Source organism: Cebus imitator, unplaced genomic scaffold (genome assembly GCF_001604975.1).
Source record: "Cebus imitator isolate Cc_AM_T3 unplaced genomic scaffold, Cebus_imitator-1.0 Scaffold157, whole genome shotgun sequence".
Taxonomy (NCBI): Eukaryota; Metazoa; Chordata; class Mammalia; order Primates; family Cebidae; genus Cebus; species Cebus imitator.
Window position 1 is genome coordinate 21,312 of NW_016107472.1, and position 25,655 is coordinate 46,966.

The 25,655-nt window shown below is 39.7% G+C and overlaps 1 protein-coding gene across 2 annotated transcripts in view; it reads right to left on the reverse strand.

The window, feature by feature from the left end:
- The window catches only part of LOC108314574 (D(3) dopamine receptor-like), a 30,970-nt gene extending 13,902 nt beyond the window's left edge, over positions 1 to 17,068 (reverse strand). Inside the window, exons 1-3 of one of the 2 annotated variants that reach the window (XM_017543514.2) lie at positions 16,447 to 17,068; positions 13,578 to 13,849; positions 9,554 to 9,858 (exon numbers count right to left, since the gene is read on the reverse strand). In XM_017543514.2, coding sequence (XP_017399003.1) covers positions 9,554 to 9,823 — 270 coding nt within the window. In that variant the 5' untranslated portion in view covers positions 9,824 to 9,858; positions 13,578 to 13,849; positions 16,447 to 17,068. The remainder of the gene's footprint in view (positions 1 to 9,553; positions 9,859 to 13,577; positions 13,850 to 16,446) is intronic. The other variant, XM_017543515.2, reaches the window with a different exon arrangement.
- Positions 17,069 to 25,655: the final 8,587 nt, after the last annotated feature.

Below are 25,655 nucleotides of genomic sequence, written 5' to 3' on the forward strand. Positions count from 1 at the left end.
AAAAAAAAAAAAAAAAAAAGAAGTTACAAGATAACTGGAGAAGCAAGACACTCTTCAATAGAGTACTAGAGATCATCGTGATATCCTAATATTATTAATAGGAATTAACATTTATTAAGAATTTACTGTACATGTGTTACCAACCCACATGACCCATTCCGGAAATTTCTATAACTTTGAAACTTCAGATTTTGAAAACTGAATTTGTTTTTATTGTATGCGTTCTTAGAGGTTTTTGAAGACAAGTTATTCCCTTACTCGGTAGGAGATGGAGTGACTGTTACTTAACCAACACCAACAGGAGCAGGAAGATTTACTTGTTCGCTGCTGCATCCCCAGCTCGCAGAGCAAGGCCCAAGCATGAAAATATATTCTGAAATAATAAATGGCCTCTGACGTAATCTGTCATAATAAGAGCTAATCTTTATTGAATACTTACTAAGTGCCTGGTGTTCTGCAAAGCATTTTACATACATGGCCTGTATTTCCAATTATATTCTCTGACAGAGGATTATCTTTATTGTCAAGGAAGAACCTAAAAGCTTAGAGAGAATAACCACTTTGTCCAAGGTCACAGGGCTAGTACAGGCAGACAGAGCATTGGAATGTAGGTTGTTACACACCCTGCTGTAGGGAAGTGTTAGGTGAGGAGGGGTAGTTGTTAGAGAAGAGATGGAAGTGGGTAGATACCAGGGGAAAGGAGAAAACCAGGTGCTCCTCAGGGATTTTTATGTGACAGACCACATCATCTCCTTTCCAGGGAAAGAGACACTGTCTTCATTGCATCTATCCCAGGGTTCAAAGAATAGTGGTACTTTGGGGCTGGTGAAAGTACACCAGACAGTTTTCTTAAATACCCCTCCTGCTTAGCCACCAAAGGCCAAAACCCTCAAGGTGTTTTCTGGCTTCCACTCCCCCACTGGCCTCTCATCCCATTCTGACTGTCCTCTTTTCCTGTCTCGTGATTCTGCCATCAAAATTCTCATTCTCTCCTTGATTTCAGCTTAGAGTCAAGAAGAAAACAATCTGATTAGCTGATTAAAATAATTCCCACTAAGGTGCCATCACTTAGCCTTCCCTGGAGCTTAGTCATTAAAATGATTCTCTAATTGGTGGGATTTATGGTGGAATTTTTTTTCTATTGGCATCCTCCACATCAAGAAACTAATAGTAAGAGATCAATAAAGTGCATCTAGGTGCCAAGAACATGCTGGTAACTCTCACACATTATCTCATAGCAACCTGAAGAGGCAAATATGATTTCCAACGTATAGGTAAAGAAATGGAAGCCAGGTGTGGTGGCTGACGCCTGTAATCCCAGCACTTTAGGAGGCTGAGGTGGGCAGATCACCTGAGGTCGGGAGTTCAAGACCAGCCTGACCAACATGGAGAAACTCTGTTTCTACTAAAAATACAAAATTAGCTGGGCATGGTGGCACATGGCTGTAATCCCAGCTACTCTGGAGGCTGAGGCAGGAGAATTGCTTGAACCCGGGAGGCGGAGTTTATGGTGAGCCAAGATTGTGCCATTGCACTCCAAACTGGGCAATAAGAGCAGAACTCCATCTCAAGAAAAAATTAAATAAATAAAAGAAATGGAGACCTGGAAGGGTTCAGTAATTTGCCTAAGGACCTAGCTTGTAAAGGGAGCTAGAATTTCGACCTCTTTATATTAACCATTACTCTTCTTGCCTCTCAAAGGTTAGCATCTTCTGCTTCTGGGAAGTGTACAATTTAACTCCATTCTAATATCATAGGAGGAAGAGTTGGTGTGTGTCCATCCATTACCCATGTAGCCACTTGGGTACACTCTATTGAGTGCCCACGATGTGTCTGATACTTTGCTTGGGTGGGTGTATTGAAACAAATCTATTTTTGTTCCCAGGGTCTCAGAATACAATGTGTGCCTATTACCAGAAGTAATGTGTGAATGGGTGTGGGTGAACTGAGGGCCCAGGGGATAGACACTAAGAAAACAGCTATGAGGTAACGTGGTAAGTGCCAAAGGTGAGACAGGTACAAAGTGTTGGGAGATTATGAAAGGCAGAGTGATTTTTGAAATTAAAACAGATAAAAGTGAAAAGAGGCCAGGTGTGGTGGCTCACACCTGTAATCCCGGCACTTTGGGAGGCCAAGTTGGACAGATCACTTGCAGTCAGGGGTTCAAGACCAGCTGGCCAACATGGTGAAGCCCCCATCTCTACTAAAAATACAAAAATTAGCTGGGTGTGGTGGTGTGCACCTGTAATCCCACCTACTAGGGAAGCTGAAGCCAGAGAATGGCTTGAACCCGGGAGGCAGAGGTTGCCGTGAGACAAGATTGTGCCATTGCACTCCAGACTGGGCGATACAGCAAGACTCAGTCTAAAAAAAAAAAAAAAAAAAGTGAAAAAAGTCAGCTTTGCTTAAGGCTTTTTAGAGACACCATTCTTTCTCCTGCATTCTAATGAATAACTCACTTCAGAATTATACAGCAACCAGGTGGTGTTACTCTTACTTGCTAATGAATATACTAACTCCCTGTGGCAATACAGAAGTTGAGTAAGCAGGAAAGTGTCTTCAGGTACTGAACTTGTCCATCGATTTTCAATAGACACAGCCTAGGGCAGCATTCCCCACATTTACTGATTATAAGGCAGTATTTCCCAAATCTCAGGAAGCTCTTGTTAAACAAAATGGTTCTTAGGCCTCACTTGGAGTAATAAGTCCCTCAAGTGATTCTTTTTTTTTTTTTTTGAGACAAAGTTTCACTCTTGTTACCCAGGCTGGAGTGCAATGGCGCGATCTCGGCTCACCGCAACCTCCGCCTCCTGGGTTCAGGCAATTCTCCTGCCTCAGCCTCCTCAGTAGCTGGGATTACAGGCACACGCCACCATGCCCAGCTAATGTTTTGTATTTTTAGTAGAGACGGGGTTTCACCATGTTGACCAGGATGGTCTCAATCTCTTGACCTCGTGATCCACCCGCCTCGGCCTTCCAAAGTGCTGGGATTACAGGCTTGAGCCACCGTGCCTTGTGGTGGTTTGGAAAACACTGGTCTGAGGGTTAAGGGGAGCATAATATGATCTTCACAAATGGTTGTACTAAAGCAGGGCTCCTTAAGCATTCTTTAGCCTGTTGATTTCGTTAGCTTCATGGTCCCCGTCTCAGAAGAATGTGGTTTTTTGTTGTTGTAGTTGTTGTTTTTGAGATGGAGTCTCGCTCTGTTGCCCGGGCTAGAGTGCAGGGGCACGATCTCCGCTTACTGCAACTTCCACCTCTCGGTTTCAAGCGATTCTCCTGCCTCAACCTCCCAAGCAGCTGGGATTATAGGCACCTGCCACCATGTCCAGCTAAATTTTGTATTTTTAGTAGAGACTGGGTTTCACCATGTTGGCCAGGCTTGTCTTGAACTCCTGACCTCAGGTGATCTGCCCACATTGACCTTCCAAAGTGCCGGGATTACAGGCATGAGCCACTGTGCCCGGCCCAGTTTTTATTTTTTATTTTTTGAGATGGAGTTTTGCTCTTGTTGCCCAGGCTGGAGTGCAGTGGCACGATCTTGGCTCACTACAACCTCCGCCTCCCAGGTTCAAGCGATTCTCCTGCCTCAGCCTTCCGAGTGGCTGGGATTACAGGCATGCATGACCATGCCTGGCTAATTTTGTATTTTTAGTAGAGATGGGGTTTCACCATGTTGGACAGGCTGGTTTCGAACTCCTGACCTCAAGTGACCCACCCACCTTGGCCTTCCAAAGTGCTGGGATTACATGCGTGAGCCACTGCACCTGGTCCAGTTTGTATTTTTAACAAGCAGTCTCTCCTTCCCCAAGTGCTGTAAGTTAAGTGTGTCCCCCAAAAGGTGTGTTTTGGAAATTCAATCTCCAATGCAACAGTGTTGGGAGATGGGGCCTAATAAGAGGTGACTAGCCTTGAGGACTCTGCCCTCATGAGTGGGTTAATGTTGCTCTTGTGGGAGTAGGTTCCTTTTTAAAGGACAAGTTTGGTCCCCTTTTGCTTCTCTTCCGTCCCCCCACTTTCCACCATGGGATGACAGCATGGAGGTCCTTTCCAGATGGAGGTCTCTTGATCTTGGACTTTCAAGCCTCCAGAACTGTTCTTTATAAATTATCCAGCCTCAGGTATTCTGTCGTAGCTGCAAAGAATGGACTAACATTCCCCGTAACGAAAGTTTACTTTAGAGCTGCTGAAAGTTTAGGTGCATAAGAAGTATGGAGTAGCTCATTTAAAAATGAGACTCCAAGACTCATCCTCAGAGAAACCATGTCATTAGAATATGGCCAGGAATTTCTTGTGGTTGGATCACACTGTGGAAATGATGGCAAAAATAATCTCTAAGCCCTTCCAGCTTTAATATTCTATGAGCTTTTATCAAAATCCAGGGTTTGGGAAGACACTGTGAGAATATCGTTTTTGTTTTCCAGTAGGGAGGTCTTACATTGCTATCATTTGGGGGTTTTTGAGCTGTTGTAAAACTTTCCTTGAAAAAAAGCACTTCTTTATTTTTTATAATCAATATCATTACAAAACTCAAAGATTCCTCTGTTCCCAAAATATTGCCATTTTTTCCTTTCATCACCATCCAACCTCGATTGCTTTTTCTGTGGTGCGTTTCCTTGTCTGAACCCATCCGATTCTATCTTGCTTGACTACCTTTCTTAATCCTCAAGTCTTTTCTCCTATCTCCAAGTAGCATGAGTTTAGTATTCCAAATGTTCCCCTGGCTGCTTATACTGCCTTTCTCTCCTGATAAAAGTGCTTTAAGCATCACAAAAGGTGCTTCACTGAGTGGAAAAAAAATGAGATGTTTGTGCTTGGAGAGGAAGCTCCGGAGTGCAGACTGTAAGGCAGGAAATTAAAATCTTGAGAGAAAATCTGAGATAGAACAATTTGGGATGGCACAGAAAAGTCGAGAAAATGCTGCAAACTGAATTAAACAGATAGCCAAGCCAGGAGCCCTAAGAAATATAGCCTTCTGTGAGGTCACCCGCATGGTTTTTGTCCTGAACTTCTCTGCTAGGCTTGAGGACAGAAAATACTGAAGCACATCAGTGACTGGTCCCTGTGAGCCCTTTTATGTAATGTTCAAGTGAAGGCTCCTCTGTGTCTTAAAGATGAGAATGATACCAATGAAATTTGACTGGTTCACACTTATTCACTATCTTCTTCCATCTTTCCAATAAATATTCCCTGGATTCCACTGGGAATCTATGAGATCCCTGGGCAGTATCCAAGGAAGAAACACATAATCTATGCCAAATCAATTCTTCCATCTGGAAATCATGTGCGGTAAGTCAGTCCAATCAGAGCACATCTTGATACTTCTACCAGAAATTCTAGGAAAAGGATTTCCTCTCTTGCTGTGAATGGTATGGTATGCACATGTGAGGCCTATAGCTAAGCCTGTTGCCTGCAGATAAGGCCAACATATGGAAAAAGGCAGAGCTGAGAGAATTGTGGGGAAATGGAGCTGGAGCTCTGATGGAACTGTGCCTGCAGCCCACCCTACCAGAGGACTTTATAAAGTTCCTGGTATGACAGCCAATGCATTCTGTTTTTTTGTTGTTGTTGTTGTTTTTAATGTAAGCCAATTGGAATTAAGCTTTTTAAAAAAACATAATGAAAAATGTCTTAAGTGAGATATTTATAGATCAAAAGTTTTGTTTATCAAAGTACTCTATCAGTCGATGACAGCTGAGCCTAACATCAGCTCAACATGGAAAATCTTGTTGTCACCTCCATTTTATTCACTTAAATCCGTGTCTTCTGACTCCCAGTTCTGAGTCTTTTTCTCACAGCATGACACTGTGCTGAAATGACATTCATCCCAGTGAATTCCAATAAAGGCAATGTGATACTTTATTGCCTACCTCAGAGCAATTCCCCACCCCTACATCTTTTATAAATAAAACACACATTTATCTTTTTTCTTTTTTAGCTTCCTTTGCAGCTAAAGGTGGCCTCATGACTAAGTTCTGGCCAATTAAGCTAACATGAAATCTCTTAGAAACAAGCTTCAAGCTACTCCAGGGAAAGTGCATGCACTCTCGATCTCTCATTTCCTGCTGTCCCCACCCATCCTATTTTTGAATGCTGTCATGATGCTAGAGAGCTATGGGAACATAAAGAACTAGGCTAGCTTGCCAAGGATGGCGAAGAGGAAGAATGGAGAAGTCTGGCCTATGATGACACCATGGGGCAGCTGAACCAACAACAATTCTCTTCCTCCAGAACTCTGGTTATGTGAAAAACATTAAATGTAATTAAGCCACAACGAATCAAGGTTTCCAATATTTACAGCCAAAACATTCCTAACTCATAAATACTGGTGTCTGGCAAAATGAGCCAATTTTCCTTCGAAGAAGGTAGATGTGTTCAAATCAAAACTCATGAGGCTATGAATTTGGTGAATCTTTTGACTCCCAAAATGGTGTCCTTCTCATGAGTATCTTATCCTCCTGGGGGCCTTCAAGCCTACAGCAGTCTCTGAGATCAACATTGCACCCTTTTCTATTCTAAAGGGAGCTCTTAGGCTAAGTAATTATTAGAGTAGCTACTCAAACTGCACTATCATTAGGACAAGTTAGTGAGAATAATACTTTGCTTCTTCTTGAGGCACATGGATTTATATATTCATAGCTCATATTTTAAGGGTTCACAGTGCTCTTTTCTTTCATTAAGGTGCCTCACCTGCCTTTAAGGAAAGATAGGAAAACATCTGAGATTAAGAAAAGTATGGATTCATGTAAGATAGAGAGACTTGGTTCTCTGAACTAGAAACTTCTAATATCTTAACCGGTCATCTGTTAATGATGGCTACTTTAAGTGATATCTCATCTTTCACCGAGACAGACCCTTAACTCACTGCTATGGAAAGTGATGCAGGGATATTCTTCATTGGCCTTAGGGCCTCTTTTTGGTCTTACCAACTTGCCTAGGTAAGGCACTGACTTACCTAGTCAGTGCCTCGAATCAAGTTGGTAAGACCAAAAAGAGGCCCTAAGGCCAGTGAGGAGATATCTCCGCTCCCCTAAATCTTCCTTATGTGAATGTAGATTTTAAAAATCATATTCTTATTGCATCTCAGCCTTTTGGTTAAGATCAAATGTAAAAATTATGATCTTGATCACTGAGCACCTATACCAAATAACCTGTTGGACGGAGGGCATAGTATTATGGTTTTTATGGGGAGAAACCAAGAACTCCATCAGAGCTGTTCATGGCAGGAAACCTAAAGGTACTACTGCAGCCTGATTCCATTAAGGTCTTTGGCAAGATTTCCTGTCATTTTCTGTACTTTCAGCTCTCCATCTATGCTCAGCAGTAGAATAGGAGTACCACTACATCAGAAGGTGTGGCTATATATGTATACAGACGTTTTCCAGTATGGTCCAACCAGAGTCCTAGAAGTAATCACAAATACATAGCCAATTAATGATGCGAGTGGCTTTGTTACAGACACCAAAAGCCTGGTTTCATCTTAGAGGGAATAAAAATCTCATTAGAATGACGGTCCATTGCCTACCTTTCCTTCTGACATTCATCCTTCTGGGCAACGTAAGAATCCTTGGAACATACAGAAATGGACAAAAACATTTTAGGAGAATGGTGGCAGTGCTGGGAGTCATTGACCAATGCATATTGGCTTGTTGCACCTCAAGTGCTTCATTCTTGAACAGAAATATCACGTGACTCTAAATTGTTTTCACTCTCATTATTATTGATGTAAAATAACACATAGCTCATCCCCAAAAGTCCTCACCCCAAAAAGTCGGACTGTAACAATAGATGCAGAGGCAGATGGTGTTAGCATGAAGAGCCTATATAATGCATACGTTACAGAGAAGATTTATTTCGTCATTTAGATTTCAAATGTTGTAACATTTAGCATGTGTTGTGTGCCAGGTAGTATGTTTAGGCTACAGGAAATGAAGAACAAAGACCTAGTTTCTGACTTCAAGGTTGACTCAGACTAATTGGGTTGACAGAAAAATCAAGATAATTATAAGACCCTTCACCCTCCCAACTAGGATTATCCTAACTGGGAAGAATAAATACATATTTTTTCCTCAAGTATTCCCTTAGCCTTTAGATCTACCCAGCCTAGTTGTTTTTCTTCTTTTCCTTTTATTTCTCTATTTTCTTTTTTCTTTATGTCTCCCCCTTGAGATCATAAGTCTAATTTTAGTTCCCAGCCATTCTTTAACACAGGCATTAGCATAGGCAGGCTACGTACAAGGTTTTTGCTCTCCCGTGATATGTCACGCTTAATTAACTGTCACTTTTACTATCAATATTAACTGAGATATTAATTTGATGAATCTTAATTTCTCTTAATCATAGCATCATTTTTATCCTTCATTGGATACCTCTTTAAAATGACACACAGTGCAGAGGAGAAATATTAATAGTATACGCAGGTTTTTTTTTTTTTTCTGAGATGGAGTTTCACTCTTGTTGCCCAGTCTGGAGTGCAATGGTGCAATTTCGGCTTACCACAACCTCCACCTCCCGGGTTCAAGCAATTCTCCTGCCTCAGCCTCCTGAGTAGCTGGGATTACAGGCATGCACCACCACACCCAACTAATTTTGTATTTTTAGTAGAGACAGGGTTTCTCCATGTTGGTCAGGCTGGTTTCGAACTTCCGACCTCAGGTGATCCACACGCCTCGGCCTCTCAAAGTGCTGGGATTACAGGCATGAGCTACCATGTCCGGCCTCAGGTTTTATTATTTATTTATTTTCATCTCTTAAGTAATTGCATATTTTCCTGGCAAGAATACCTGTTTTTTGAACAGATGTAGTCACCCGGATTTCCTTGATAGCAAATGGGTGTTTTTCTTGACCACCACCTGACTCTGTTTTGCACTTCCAAATGAAAATACTTTTAAATTTAATAAATGTTACTCCCCAAAAGAATTCTCCAGGATCTTCGGCACTATCTGTCTGGCAAAAGCTCTGTACTATTAATGGACACATGGAAAACATGTGTCCTTTGGTAGCAGAGTCTACAGAGGGCTGGTACCCAGGAAGAATGAGCAAAGAGGGAGGGTAACTGAGCTGTCCAAAGAAGTCTGATCTGTTTGCTGGACATTCTTTCTATCTTTCCCTATGTTCACTGATTTTTTTCTATAATTCCTTTTTTCCCCTGGCCTCACATCCCTCTTGCACAACACCCTTATATACATTGAGCTGGTAAAGCTGCCTTCTGGACTGCCTCACCTAGCCCACCATGTAATTGAGACGTGTCTGACACAGAAAATAAACTTGAGGCCATATTAGGAAGAGTCCCATCACTCAGATCTAGTCACCTGAACATTGGAGACCCATGAACAGAATCATTCTCAGCTCCCTGGTTCTGATGTGGGGAAGGGACGAGATGGTGGCTGCTTTCCAGAGCTTTGGCTCTCTCATTAAAGGGAGAATGAGAGCTCTCCTTCCTTCCTCAGTTCCTGACTGTTCAGGGAGTCTTTTGAACCCTGAAGCCTGGGAACTCAGGGAAAACAAATACAAGCACAGTCATAGAGGCAGCACGTGCCTGAAGTCTACTCACCTCCAGGTATACCACCCAGGGCATCACCAAGGTGGCCACCAGCAAGTCTGCCACAGCCAGGCTCACTACTAGGTAGTTGGTGGTAGTCTGCAGGGCCCGCTCCTTCAGCACAGCCATGCACACCAGGCCATTGCCGAAGACGATGGCCAGAATGAGCGTGCAGTAAGAGAGGGCATAGTAGGCATGGGGGCGCACCTGGCTGGCACCTGTGGAGTTTTCCTCCCCACAGGTGTAATTCAGGTGGCCACTCAGCTGACTCAGAGGTGCCATAGCCCAGAGGGAGGTGCCTGATGCCAAGGGCCTTCCTATGAGGAGACAGAAAACAATATTAATAAAATCAGACTCTTTGGGGCTTGGTTGCTTAGTTACATGTTTTGATTTATTGCATCAACAAATATTTATGAAGCATTTTCTACAAAGTAGGGACCGTTGTGAGAGTTGGAGATACAGCAATGAACAAAGTAGATAAAAATTGCTCCCCTTTGAAGCTCCCATTATAGAGAAGAAGACAGACAATAAACAAGATAAATAAAAGATGTGGTATGTTCAATAGTGATATGTATATTGGACACAAATCAGGGAGGTGGGTAAGTAGTGGGTGAAGATTGTGTGTATGTGGGTGAATAAGTCTGAATATAATCAGGAACTCCTCAAGGAGAAATCAGCAATTGAGTCAGGACTTGGAGGAGATCAGGAAGCAGACCATGCAGATATCTGATAAGACAGCAGTACAAGCAGTGAGAACAGCAGGTGCCAGCAGGAAGAGCTAGCACATAGAAGGCATAGAAGGGAGGCCGGTGAGGCTGGAGCCAAGTGAGGCAGGAGTAGAACAGTAGAGGTGGTGTGGTAGAGAGGTTGTGCGGTGCCATGGAAAGTACCATGCTTGAACTCTGAATAGGACGGGAAGCTGTTGCAGGATTACAATCCCAGCTCTGATGCTTCCTAACTCTGGGACCTTGTGCTTATTACTTTACCTCTCTGAGCTCCAGATTCTTCCTGTGTAAAATGCGGGAATAATGAAACCCACCTAACTTAGTCCATTTTGGGTTGCTGTAACAGAACACCTAGGCCGGGCGCGGTGGCTCAAGCCTGTAATCCCAGCACTGTGGGAGGCCGAGGCGGGTGGATCACGAGGTCAAGAGATCGAGACCATCCTGGTCAACATGGTGAAACCCCGTCTCTACTAAAAATACAAAAAATTAGCTAGGCATGGTGGCGCGTGCCTATCATCCCAGCTACTCAGGAGGCTGAGGCAGGAGAATTGCCTGAACCCAGGAGGCGGAGGTTGCGGTGAGCCGAGATTGCGCCATTGCACTCCAGCCTGGGTAACAAGGGCGAAACTCCATCTCAAAAAAAAAAAAAAAAAAGAACACCTGAGTCTGGGTAATTTACAAAGATCAAAAATGTATCCTGTCACAGTTCTGAAGTCTAGAGGAAGAGCTAAGGCCTGTGACTTACAGTGTAACCCTGAAACCCAAGCAAAGGTGACTCTTGCTCCAGGCTCTGTGCTATAAAGGAACCCACTCTGGTCTTCTGCTATCATCTGAAGTTTGTGTCTCCCTAAACTCATATGCAGAAATCCTAACTCCGAATATGGTGGTATTAGGAGGTGGGGGCCTTTGAGCAGTGATTAGGTTATGAGGACAGAGCCCTCATGAATGGGATGAGTGCTTTTATAAAAGAGACCCAGAGAGCTAGCTAGTCTTTCAACAGACGAGGACATAGAGAAAAGACAGCCGTCTATGAACCAGAAAGCAGGTCCTCACCAAACACTGAAACTTCTGGTGCCTTGATCTTGGACTTCCCAGACTTCAGAACTGTGAAAAATAAATATCTGTTGTTTATAAGCTACCCAGTTTATGGCATTTTGTGATAGCAGCCCAAAAGGACTAAGGCACCCTCTACCGTTATGCCTCTACACCTCTACAGGATGATGCTGTAACCTCCCACAGTGCCAAGGAGAAGATCCACTAAGTTTACACCCTTGTCTAGACCACACTCAGAATTCTCTGCCAAACTGCTCAGAGCTTGTTTCCAGGGCATCATGGGCCTCATTCTAAATCTGTCACCCTGAGGGTAGACTATGCCATAAATGTGGAGGGTCCCTGGGGCCAAGTGGGTAGCTTTCAGTTACAGTTCAAACAAATAGATCCTATGTAGCCTGAGGTGGGGAGAGAAGAGGACACGGTCCCTGAGGTAGGTTAGGGGTGGGGGCCCAGCTTCTCCTGCATGGTCACATTTTGTACGGAATTCTGAAGGGTCCAGTAATCTTAAATTCAAACCTGGCCTTCCACATTGTTATGAAGTGTATTCGTCAAGGTGGGAAGATTAAACATTTTACTCAGTGGTTTGTTGGTTGCAGCTTTAAACTATTTAAACATGGTACATACGGACCTTTATGGGAACTCTCTCTTCAGGCCCTGGCAGAAGTAGAGGCTGGGCTGGTGGCTAGAATTGGCCCTCAAGCCAGGTTAGGAGATTAGGAGATTGGCCTAATCATGGCTGTCATTTTTTACCTCACTTTGAAATGTTTCAGCCTGAAATGTGAAAGAGTTAAAATGAACAAATGATTGGAAAAGGGTGACCAACTTGGAATAAATTTAGAGAATTGTTTAAAAAAATTGTCCTTTATCTTGGCACACTGTTTGCACTCAATGTATTTTAAAACATAATAATAATTCTTGATAATAATTATAATTTTCTCATTATTCAGAGGAGGGCAGCCGCTACCCTGGAGATAGCACTGCAGCTGCCAAGAGCTTTTGAAAAAATACAATGCTTTCTGATTGTTCAAGGATATTTCCACTTTTAAGGCAGGCTCGGGCCCAAATGTCTTCCCTTTTACAGCTGGGCCACTTTGGAGTACAGTGGCCAGAATCCTTCTTTTCTGGGGTCTAAAGCTAATGCCTTAGCTTATCTTACCTGGCACATAAGAGAGAGGCATAAAACCTTTGAATATCTGTTACCCTTTTGCCGGACTTTTTACCTGCCAAGAGGTTTGACAGCTACCTAAAAATAGTATAGCTGAATGCCAGCGGCTAATTACATGAAGGGAAACCCTCAACTCTGAAAATCAATTCTGAGCCTGATGTTGGAATCGCAGTTGCATGGATTTCTGATTTCTAATTTATTTTTTTCCACATCTGATCTTAGAGCCTTTATAGCAGCAGGTGGGTTAAACCGTGATTGTCCAGGTAGTTTCTGAAGAGTTGTGGATGTGGGAGATGAAAGCAAAGATGAGTGAGATGCTAGATCACTCTCTGCCTCTCAGCTAATTATTTCACCTTTCTCCCTGCTTAGATTTTTTTTTTTTTCAAACAAGAGTTGCTTATATAACACAGAACTGAGCTGGGCTTTCTTCTTTCTTTTCCCCTCTGTTAGATATGCTAACAGATGGGAAACTGGTCTCAGGTAGGAAGAAGCAAAGATCCTAGAGAAGTCATTAACTCAGTCACTCTCTAAGTAATTTACAATGATAGGCTGATTTTCTCATCAGCAAACTGGGGATAATCATATCAATTCCATAGGGTTATTATGAAGATTAAATGAAATGATATACATGAAGTTTGGCACTACTGACAATTTGGGCTGAAAAATTCTTTGTTGGGGAGGTCGTCCTGTGCATTGTGGGATGTTTAACAGCATCCTGACATCTGCGCACTAGATGCCAGTAGCACACCCCTCCCCAAAAATTGAGACAATCAAAAATGCTTTTAGATGTTGCCAAATGTCCCGGGGTGGGGGGGTGCAAAATTGCTCTCCCCATTGAGAATCATCACTCTAGCATAATGTCTGGCACAGAGCACCAGAAATATCGTCACTTTTATTGTTAAGAGAAAAGTAGGAATAGGTGAAGAGTTAAATAAGCTGTGATTATAGAGTATCTAGAGAACTTGGAAATGATGACATTCATGGTAACCTCAGCAAACAGTGGATAGGAGGTAAAAGAGTAGAGAAGGCAGAGAACTAGAATATTACTCCTTACTTCATTCTTTTAAGATTCATTACATATAACACTACTTACACATTTTAATGAGCTTTTAAATTCCTTATAAAGTATTGATTTATCTTGTTCTTTATAGTTTGTTCTAGCATCTTTCAGAGTGAGTGCATAACCTATTTAAAAAGTCAGAGGAACAGAGAGTGGTCAGGTCCTCATCAGTTATGACATTTGTCCTGAACATTGTCCTGATGTTCAGTTTCTCAGTGCTGAGTAACAGTCTGCTGGAAACATTTGTGGGGTGCCTCCTTAGCACTTCATTAAGACTTACAGAGTTTTAATTATTTGTTCTCTTTCTGTAAGAAAACAAATGAAGATAAAGACAACTACATCTGGGCTACTAGTGTGTATCAGGTACAAGTACTTTACGTGCATTTTAATACTTACAGGAGCCCTAAAGGTGGATATTAACATATTCCTTTTTTGGATTAAAAAAACTGAGACAGAGTGAGACAGAGAGATTCAATTACTTTCTCAAGATTACACCATGTGTCAGGGACTGATATGAACCAAGATTTATCTCAGGCATTCTTAAATACCAAACTCACAATTATCTAATGTGTCTATGCTAGGCATGGAAGTTGATGTCAGTTATTCCCAGCTGGACTTAGGGGCTCATTGCTGTAGTCCCAGCACCTTGGGAGGCTGAGGTGGAAGGATGACTTGAGGCCAGGAGTTTGAGACCATCCTGGCAACATAGTGAGACTCCATCTTTAAAAAAAATAAATTAAAAGAAAAATTAGTATTCCCAGCTACTCAAGAAGCTGAGGCGGGAAGATTGCTTGAGTCCAGGAGTTAGAGGCTGCAGTATAATTGTGCTACCCCAGACTGGGTGACAGAACAGGATCCTGTCTCAAAGTTTAAAAACCCCACAAAATTTTCATTCCCAAGTTGAGATGCGTTTCACTCAACCAAGAACAAAACATTTCAGTAGCGGGGTTCCATGACCACATCTTCACTCATTTCACAGGTCTCTGGCTATTGCCACTTCTAATCTTTTACTCAGACACTCCTGACTACCAGTCACCAGAGCTTTTCTGATCCGGGCTATAATTCGGACTTGCTATATTGCCTGATACAATTAATAATTATAGCTAAAATTTATAAGCATTATCATCATTCAACCCCACAACAACCTGATGAAGAAGGTAAGCACTATAATCATACCAATTTTTCTAGAAAAAACAGGTGAGTCACCGAGAGGTTAAGTATCTCGGTGAGGCCACAAACCAGTAAATGATGGAGTTGATTCAACCCAAGATTTATCTGATTCCAGAGTTCATGTTCTTAACTATGCCACTTTTGGGGTGAGACAGACAAATGTGAAATGGGTCCTAATTTTAAAATCTCACTTGTTCAGGGTATCTTATGCATATCACCTGACTAGGTCTGGTGAAGTAATGCAGGTGCACGCTGCTCATAGAGCCAGTGGGAGTTACATTGTTATTATTATTAGAGATAGTCTTTAGCATTTCTATGCTACTTTCTTCTTGCAAATTGCTGCCTATTTTCCTAGAAAAGATTCACAAATGCATTGCAATACATAGCATGTTTATGTATTTGGGCACATTTACACTGTTGGTAAATGTACAGAGAAAAACTATTGCTGGTTACTTAGGTCCAGTAGCTAAGATAATAGTTTTTCCCCCTCAATAAACCTGTCTAGTAAAGCATAGCATACTCACTTTCTATCACAACCTCTAAAGACTGAGCATCCTACCATTCTAATCGGAGATAAAATAGGGAACTCAGGAAATCAATCAATAAGCAAATATTAATTGATGACAAACTTCAATGCATTAGAAATTGAATCTGCTATTGAGTAGAAACTGTTTGGTATTTGCTTTAATGCATATTCCATAATAAACAGGCTTCTGTATGGATGCTTTAATATTGGACACCCATTTGGATACTGTCAATATTTTCCTTGCTCAATACCCTTGCTCACTGCTAGCCATACAGACCCTTGAAAATATTCAACTATGAATAAATGAGTGCCTGAGTAAGAATCTTTCTCACATTGTCTTTACTTCTCTTTGACTATTAGAGATTCCAGTGCCATGTCAAGTAGTGGGTCTTCACTCTTACCTAAGGACAGACATTTTACAGACCTTTTAGTATCAGCAAGCAAAGGGCTTCACCTATAAAGTGAAACAGGCATGCACAATGAGTTTAGATTCCAAGTTTCACTTTGCTATTGCTGCATTATTATTCATGCATGCATTTTGATGGTATTCAATTAAACTAAATGTATGAACTGGAACAAATACCTAATTGCAATGACTTCTGTTGCCCCAGTAAGCTACAGCAAGTAATGGAAGTCTCACAATTAAATAACAACAATACCCTAAAAATCATATACTATCATCAAAGGAAACATACACAATCATCATCTCAAGTACTACATATCTCTGCTGGGAATAATTGGATTCTGACTTAGAAACAGCCTGACTTTAAATAGACCATTGAAAATAGTGCCTCTCCAAACCTTCAGCTCTGAATTGCCAGGGTGCTGAATTGAGGAGTTTAAAATAACAGACCCTTACAATTAAGTAAAATCCTTAAGAGGAATACAATCAACTTCCATACAAATCCTGGAAATAATAACAGCTTTTTGTTTCCCATCTTTTAATTCTTCGTTGATATAGCTTCTAGAGCCCACAAGGATACAATTTTGGGGAATAAAAGAAAAGAAAAGGAATAGGAAAGGTTTCTACTGTCCAACCACTTAGAAGAAAAACAAAACCATTTCCTCAGGGCTTTGGTTTTTAAATAAGAGTGGGTATTGAGTTTTAATGCATATTTTTAGAGAGCCACAGAACCCCAAGCTGATTAAATAACATTGAGGAAAATACTATGTACTAAATTAGAAACGAAAAGAAAAATTACTTACCCTAAAATTTTCTTCTGATTTCCGGAGACCGAGGAGTTTACCAGTTCAGCTCCTGCAGCCATTTACTGACAGCAGGCATACCCAAGCAAAGCAAACTTTGCTTTTCTCAGGACTCAGAAACTATGCAAATGAATAGAAAGAAATCACCCATTTTTGCCTGCAAGGTGAAATTACTTGAGTGCTGCTTTTCCAGCTTTCCTATTAGACCTTAGTGCCTGTTTCATAGCTGCTTTCGAATGCATCGATTTTCTGTAGAGGATTTGGGAGGGACCCTAAACTGAGCATTGGTTGGGTCAGCCGTTCTGAGGTTCTGTCCTTGGTGCTGAAAGAGAGATGGAGTAGGCATAAGCAGGATCCGTTTTCTACCTCGCTCTCCTCTTTTCCTCTTTGTCTCTATCTGCTCTGGTACTGTGCTTTTTGGCACATGTGTATTTTCCCCTCAGTGCTCTTTTTAATCTTAGTTTTTCCACTCTTTTTACCTTTATGCTTTAATTTCTCTTGAATAACTCTCACCGTCCTCAGTTTAATTGCCTTTCCAGATTTTGGTGGGTGTAAAGATGATTAGTTCAGAAGAAGGAACAGATCATCAAATTGATACCACAATTGGTTAATGGAAATCAGTACAATTTAAAACACAATTGACAGGATAATTGAATTTGGAGGTGTAAGCCTGTCTGGGAAAAGAAGGTTAAAGGAAACATATTACAAAGGTAGCAAAATTGAGGCATGGCGTATAACTGGTAATAAAGATGAAATAAGCTTAATACTGTAAGACATGTTAAATGTTTACGTAGTAGCACTTCTTGTTTTCAGAGAACTTTACAAATATTTGCCAATTCATTCTTAGTGATTCTCTGCGATATATATACTGTTTTAAAAACTGGTTTAGAACAAGCTAAAGTGAGATGCAACCAAGGACAATATCAGTGAAAGTCAGTAGTAGAACATAAACAATCCTAATTTATGGTCACCTGTTCATCTTACATTTTACCGTGGAATCCTAACCATTTCCTGTTCTCTCTCTCTCTCTTTTTTCTCCTCCTTTTAGGCAATGTGGTAATTTTTCTGCTATTTTCTCTGCCAACAGTGGATGTGCTTGGCAACTGCAGTGCAGTCATGGGGAAGCTATTTCTCATTTGACTGTGATGGAGACCTCTGCTGGCTGAGAAAGAAAGCAGCAGCATCAACAAGGTCTAAATACTGCTATTGATCACAACCGTCATTTATTGAGCATGTACTTATAGCCAGTCATTTTAATGTGTTGCCCCTTTTAATCCTTTCAACAACCGTACAAGGTAGGTACTATTTTTACCACACTTATTTTAGGGATAGGAAAATTAAAGCTTAAAGAGGTTAGCATAATGTCTGAAAGTTGCACAGCTGACAAGTAGCAGACCCAGGATTTGGATCTAAACATCCTAATTCTCTTAAACACTATGGTATAGTCTTCCAAAGGTAGAAAATTTGAACTTCCCAGAAGACTGATAATATGTCAGAGAGAATAATAATTATAATGACAATAATATTAATACATTTGTATATAGTTATATTTAGAAATCATTTAGATGATTTAGAAATCATTTTGTAAATTATGTTCTTATTTGCATCTTACATCAATCTTCATGATGCCTATTTTTACAGAGGCTGTTATGGGATAATTTGTGCCCTTCCAAAATCGATATGTTGAAGCCCTAACCTTAGAACATGACTGTATTTGGATATAAGGTCTTTAAAGCGTGAATTAAGTAAAAATGGGGCCTGTAAGGCATGCCCAAATCCAATATGACTGGCTTCCTTGTAAGAAAAAGAAGAGGCACCAGGAATGTGCACACAGAGGAAGGGACACAGGAAGATGGCATCTGTCTGCAGGCCGAGGAGACGGGTCTTGCAGGATAAACCAAACCTGCCAACCTATCGATTTTGGATTTCTACCCTTCAAAACTGTGCAAAAATAAATTTCTCTTGTTTAATCCACCTAACATGTGGCATTTTGTTATGGCATTCCTAGCAAACTAATACAGAGGCTTAGAGAGATTAGATCTCATATCCAAGGTTGCCCATAATTTACTGGGCATAAATGTAGTAGTTATATGGCATAAGTATATTGAGCATGCCCTAAGACTAGAACTCCTGGGTTGAATGTGAAACCCCAGGCTTTTCTTCCCTTAGATAAGGGGACCAAAAGAATATGCACCTATAAATCTTGGCTTGTCTGACATATAAAAGCAGGGATTAATGTCAGGCTGGTGTGGGAGCAGAAGGAAGCAGAGGCCTTCTAAGGAGTTAACCTCATATTGCTCACTTTCAGCAATATGGTTTTTACCTTTCAGTATCCTGTGTTTATTTTCTTTAACACTTGAAGATTTTGTGCCTAATGATTATGCTATCCTGATAATGCATGGATGTAGTAGGAAGAAACCTATTTGTAGACTTTCTGTGTTGAGAACACATATACTATCTTCCCAGGGCAGTTATAAATGCTGGCAAGATACTCCTCAGCATGTTTTTAGTGCCTTTCTTTGGCAAAATTAAAAGGAAGATACAGATGGATATAGACTCTTACTCTAATTCTATGTAGGAACAAGAGACAGGAAAATGAACTGACATGCCTAAAATCACACATCTAGGCAGTCGGCTGTGTCCCAACTCAGCTCTCTCTGGTAGACTCCTTGACCCTCATGGTGAATGGGGAAAGATTGGTGTGGAAATAGAAGAGAAGCAGGGTAAATGAGGTGATCCTTTCTCTCTGGACTTCACTATAGGTGACTTAGCAATTGCTTCTTTTACATGACACTTTCCATTCATACAACACCAAATAATTTTATTCTTTTAAGTAAATGGAACTGTTATTCATGACTGGCATTGAGATATGCCTTCTGGGAAGAACTCCAGGATGCCTACAGAACAGATACGCCTGGGTAGAAATCAAGAAAAATGTAGGTCATTTTCTTCATCTTCCTTCCAGAAACTCTATCTCAATAGCATGGCTGGAACATTCTCATGTACTAGCCAATGGCCGGCCCTTCATCGGGAAAGTCTTTATGTTTTGAACTTGAAGTGGGAAGTTTAGAGAAAGAGTGGAGAGACAGTGAGCTTCTGATATGTACGGTTACTCTGATTTTGTTTAAAAGGAAATTGATGTGACGTTTGTGGTGGGAATATTCTCTTCTTGCCTTTGAAATGCTGCTCCATAGAATGACCTTGCCTTGAGCACCAACCTTTGAGTATGACATGAGTTTCTCACACCACTTCAAACCCTCACTGAGCTCCCTCTCACCAGAACAGTATGGAGACCAAATAAAGCAGTGTGGGGAGCCAATTTGCAGGACCTATATGAATAGATGAACATTTTGTTTCCATGTCTTATTATAACTAGCATTCCTTACAGTGACCTGGAATATTTGATTAACATGATGATCTTAAATTGCATGGATACTGATCAGGTCTGAAGAATATCCTCTTAGTATGTTTTTCACTCAAATCAGGCCTCAAGTGGTAAAAGTGTAAATGTAATTTGGCAAATGCAGTGAGTGCTCCAGCAGTACGGTTATTTCTTCTCAACCTTAGCCCCCGTTCCTCTCCAATGAGATCTGGTATGATAAGGACCATCTGAGAAAGTCTTAGGGTTTACATTTGAATTCATTTTGCTGCTATAATAAATTTTTGAAAGAAAAATAGTTCAATTAATTGATTATTGTCTAATACTGAGCACCACTTTCTTTCTTTCTACCAGAGAATGGCAGCAAATAACAGAAGGAGGCTTCTCATTCAATCAGATTTGTACCTAGTCACTCATTATTGGTCGCAGAGTAATAGTAAATAAATAGTAAGGAAGGAAATAAATGATATTTGGTTTTATAGCTGCATCTATTCTTCTTTGTGCTTGAATTTTATCTCCCATTTCTACTTTTATTTTAACTTTTCAAACTATTTTTCTCCTGTTTTTTCCTACCCTTCATCATTATCTATTTTTTTTGGGGGGGGGTCTCACTCTGTCACCCACGCTGGAGTATAGTGGTGTAATCATGCCTCACTGAAGTCTCGACCTCCTGGGCACAGGCAACCCTCCCCACCTAAGCCTCATGAGTAGCTGGAACTGTAGACATGTGCTACCACACCTGGCCTTACCTGATCTTTTATTATTTTCCTCAATTTCTTTTAACTTTTCCTCAATTTCTTCCATCTCTTCTATATTTCTTTCCTTATTTCCCAAAATACGTAACTAGAAATGAGGATCAGTTAGAATTAGAGAATTTTGAATTCTAGTTAATTTATCATTTGTTCAAAAAGGATGTGGGGTTGGTAGATATGGCAGATTATATTTCCCAAAGATGATGATGCTGATATGCCTCATTCCTCACATTCTTCTAGAACCTCACCATTCCACCCTCAAGAGATGGAACCTTACTTATGTCTCTCTTCTTGAATCTGGTAGACCTCCATAACTGTGTCTACTAAGAGAGTGTGGTAGAAGTGATGTTATGTGATTTTTGAGGCCAGCTCATAAAAATGCCATATATTTCCACTTGTTCTCTTGAGATACTTGCTCCTGGAGTTCAGTCATCATGCTATGAGAAAGCTCAGGCAACCCACGGAGATGCCATGTGGATAAGAACTGAGATCATTGTCCTGACTAAGCTCACAGCTAAAAGCTAGTATCAACTAGCCAGCTGTGAGTGAGTCATTTTGGAAGCAGCTCCTCCAGTCCCCCATTGAACCATCTCAGCTGATGCCATGTGGAATAGAGACAAGCTATCTCCGCAAAGCTTTGCCCAAATTTCAGATTCACGGGCAAAATAAATGTTTAGCAGTAGGTAATAGATAATCTGAGACTCATTTTCTCTAGAACATGGCACATTTAGTGTTCAGAAGGAGCACATCTCAAATCCTATTGAGACCCATCTCATTCTGAGGAAATCACTATTTAATTATTTGGTGTGTTTGTTTGAAACTAGATGCTATCTATATCACCTTTGCGAAATTTATAAAACCCTTTTCCTCAAAATATGGGCCAAGGGCCAGGACCAGGAGCATCAACTTCACTTTGGAAATTTTTAGAAATGGAGAATCTTGGCCACCACCCTGGACTTACTGAATCCAGGATTTTAATCTTAACAAGGTACACCAATATTTATTAAAGTTGTAGCAACAAATGTTGTGAAGAACAAGACTATAAAACAGATGTATCTCTAAATCTCTAGATGCTGGACAAAGAGTTTATTATTTTCCACTTTCTTATATTTTTCAATTTTTAATTTTTTAAAATACATGTAACATGAAATCTATAATCTTACAGATTTTACTTATACATTTCAGTGGTACCAGATACATTTATGACATTGTACAACCATTACCAGTGTTCATATTCATGATTCTTCATCTTGTAAAACTAAAATTCTTTACCTGTTTAACAATAACTCCTCATTTTCTCCAAACCCTGGCAACCATCATTCTACTGTCTCCTTTTATGATTTTGACAACTCTAAGTACCTCATATAAATGGAATCCTATTATATTTGTCTTTTTCAGACTAGCTTATTTCACTTAGCATAATATTCTAAAAGTTCATTGATATTGAAGAATATGTCAGAATTTTCTTTTCAAAGCTGAATAATATTCAGTTGTGCCACATTTTGCTTATGGATGATGCTTGAATTACCTCCACATTTTAGCTATTGTGCATAACACTGCTATGAACATAGGTGTTCAGATATCTTGTTGAGATCCTGTTTTTAGTTCTTTTGGATATACATCCAGAAATGGAATGCTGGATCATATGGTAATTCTATTTCTAATTTTTTGAGGTACTACCACACTGTTTTCCACAGCAGCTGTATCATCTTACATTCCCATCAATAGTGCATGAGTGTTCCAATTTCTCCACATCCTCACGAGCATTATATCTCCATTATACTTTATTATTTGATCCACTGTGTTGTTTAATTTCTACAAATTGGTGATTTTTCCAGTTTTACTCTGTTATTGATTTCTGTACAATATCTGCCTTCTAAAATTGATAGATAAACAGTTTGTGACCTAACATATGGCCCATCCTGGAAAATGTTCCATGTGCACTTGAAAAGAATGTGTGTATTATTGTTGTCAGGTAGAGTGTTCTGTATGTGTCTTTTACGTCTAGTTGGTTTATTGTGTTGTGTATATCCTCTATTTTCTTATTTCTTTTCTGCCTAGTGGTTCTATCCATGATTGAAGGTGGGATGTCGGTCTCCAACTATTAATGTAGAATTGTATATTTCTCCAAGACTGGAGAATTGTATATTTTTCCAGAATTGTATATTTCTCCAGAATTGTATAATTCTACCAGGTTTTGCTTCATATATTTTGATCATATGTTATTGGGCATGTTAATGTTTAAAATTGCTATATTTTCTTGTTGTATTAAATCTTTTATTAAATATAATATCCTTTTTTGTCTCATAATTTTTTTGACTTAAATTCATTTTGTCTGATATTTGTCTAGCCATTCTGCTATCTTTTGGTTACAATTTGCATGAATATCTTTTTCCATCCTTTCCTTTTCAACCTACTTGTGTCTTTGTTTTCTTTTTTATTGTTTTTATTATTATTTTTGCATGTCTTTCAATCTAAAGTTAGTTTTTTGTAGACAGTATATCCAGCAATCATGTGTTTTTTATGCATTCTGCTGATCTCTGTTTTATGATTGGGTAGTTTAATCCATTTGCATTTAAAGAAATTACTGATAAAGAAGGACTTTCTTCTGTTGTTTGCTATTTGTTTTCTATATGCCTTCTAGCTTTCCCTCATCTGATTCTGCATGACTGTCTTTTTTTGTGTGTGTTTAGTTGATGTTTACTGGTGAAATGTTTAAGCTCCTTTCTTCTTTCCTTTTGTGTATATTCCTAAGCTATTTCTTTTTTGGCTACCATAGAGATTATACTTAACATCTGAAAGTTTTTTCTTTTTCTTCCTTCTTCTTCTTTTTTACCCCCCAAATATGCCCTACATATTGTTTGCAATGAACATTCCAAAGTTATAATACTCTAATTGGAGTTTATACCAGTCTAACTTCAATAACATGTTAAAATCTCTGGTCCTCTACTATTTTTTCTTCACTCTTTTTGGTTGTTGATGTCATAAAATTACATCTTTATATATTGTGTGACCCCCAAACATAAACTAATAATTATTTTAAATGCATTAGTCTCTTAAATTATGTAAAAAACAAAACATGGAGCCACAAACCAAAGTTATGACAGTATTAGCTTTTAGACTAATGATTTTTATCTTTTAAATGAATTAGTTTCTTAAATTATGTAATTAGCAAAAAGTAGAGTTTCAAACTATTGTAATAATACTACTAGCTTTTATAATGGTCCTTGCATTTATTGAGCTCTTTGTTTCTTCATACAGCTTCAAGTTACTGTCTAATGTCCTTTCATTTTACCTTGTAGGACTTCCTTGAATATTCTCGGAGGGGAGGTCTGGTGGTAATGTGGTAATGAGCTCCCTCAGCTTTTGTTTATCTGGCAACACTTATGTTTTGTTTTTGTTTTTGAGGCAAGGTCTCATTCTGTCATCCAGGCGGGAGTGCAGTGGCACAATCTTGGCTTACTGCCACCTCTGCCTCCCAGGCTTAAGTGATTCTCCTGCTTCAGCTCCCCAAGTAGCTGGGATTACAGGTGCATGCCACCACCCCTGGCTAAGCTTTTGCATTTTTAGTAGAGACAGGGTTTTGCCGTGTTGGCCAGACTGATCTGGAACTCCTGAATTCAAGTGATCTGCCCACATTCATCTCCCAAAATGTTGGGATTACAGGTGTGAGCCACTGTACCTGACCTCCTTCACTTTGAAGGACAATTGTACCGATATAAAATTATTGGTTGACAGGTTTTTTTTTCCTTTTAGCATTTTGAATACATTGGCCCACTCCCTGATAGGCCAAAGTTTCTCATGAGAAATTTGTTAATAATCTTACTAAGGATCTCTTATATATGATGAATTACTTCTTTCTTGCTGCTTTCAAAAATTCTCTCTTTATCCTTATCTTTCAGAAATTTGATTATAATGTGTCTTGGTATGGGTTCATCTTGAAGTTCATTGTGCTTCTTGGATGGTTATATTTAGGTCTTTCATCAGAGTTAGAAGCTTTTCAGCCATTTTTCTTCTAATATTCTCCTTCCCCTTTATCTAGTCCATCTGTTTCTGGTACTGTCACAGTGTGTTAGTTGGTTCACATGTTGGTGTCTCATATGTCTTTTAGGCTCTGTTCACTTTTCTTCAATTATTTTTCTTTTTGTACCTCAAACTGATAATTTTCATTGTCTTGTCTTTAAGTTTACTGATTCTTTCTTGCCTGCTCAAATCTGTCTTTATATCTCTCTAGTGAAGTTTAAAATCTTAGTTATTATACTTTTAAGCTTCAGAATTTTTTTTTGGTTTCTTTCTAGTGTTTCTATCTCTTCATTAATACTTCCATTTTATTCATATGTTGTTTTCTTGACTTTTTCCACATCTTCTTTCAGTTCTTTGAGACTTTAAGTTAGATGTTTTAAAGTCGTTGTCTGCCACTGAGTCTCCACTGAGTCTCCTCCAGAAATAGTTTTGGTTGATTGATCTTTAAAAATTTGAATGTGCCATCCTTTTTTGTTTCTTCACGTGCCTTGCAATTTTTTTATTTTTTTAAGGACAAGGGCTTGCTCTGTCACCCAGGCTAGCATGCAGTGGCATGATCATAGATCACTGTAACCTCAAACTCCTGGGCTCAAACAATAGCTAGGACTACAGGCCTACCATGCCTGAAAAATGTTATTTTATTTATTTATTTATAGAGATGAAGTCTCACAATGTTGCCCAGGCTGGTGTCTTATAATTTTTTGTTGAAAAACAGACATTTGAAGTTAATAATTTGGTAACTCTGTAACTCAGTTTCTCCCTCTTCCCCAGGGTTTGCATATATATATATTTTTTTGGTTAGTGTTTTGTTTACTTTAAAAAAAAAAGTTATGTACTGTTTCTGTGTCAAGGATCAGCCTGACATGCAAATTTAAGGTTTTTTTTCTAAACCTGCACCTTTCCCTAGGTATGCGCAGTCACTTTCTAATTTTCCCTGTATATGCAGTTGTTTTTTAATGTCCTAGTCTGTAATATCTTACTTCCAAAAGGGGGAAATTAAAAAAAATAAAGATAGGTTTTTTTTTAAAAAAGGAACTGCCCCTTTAAATCTTCTT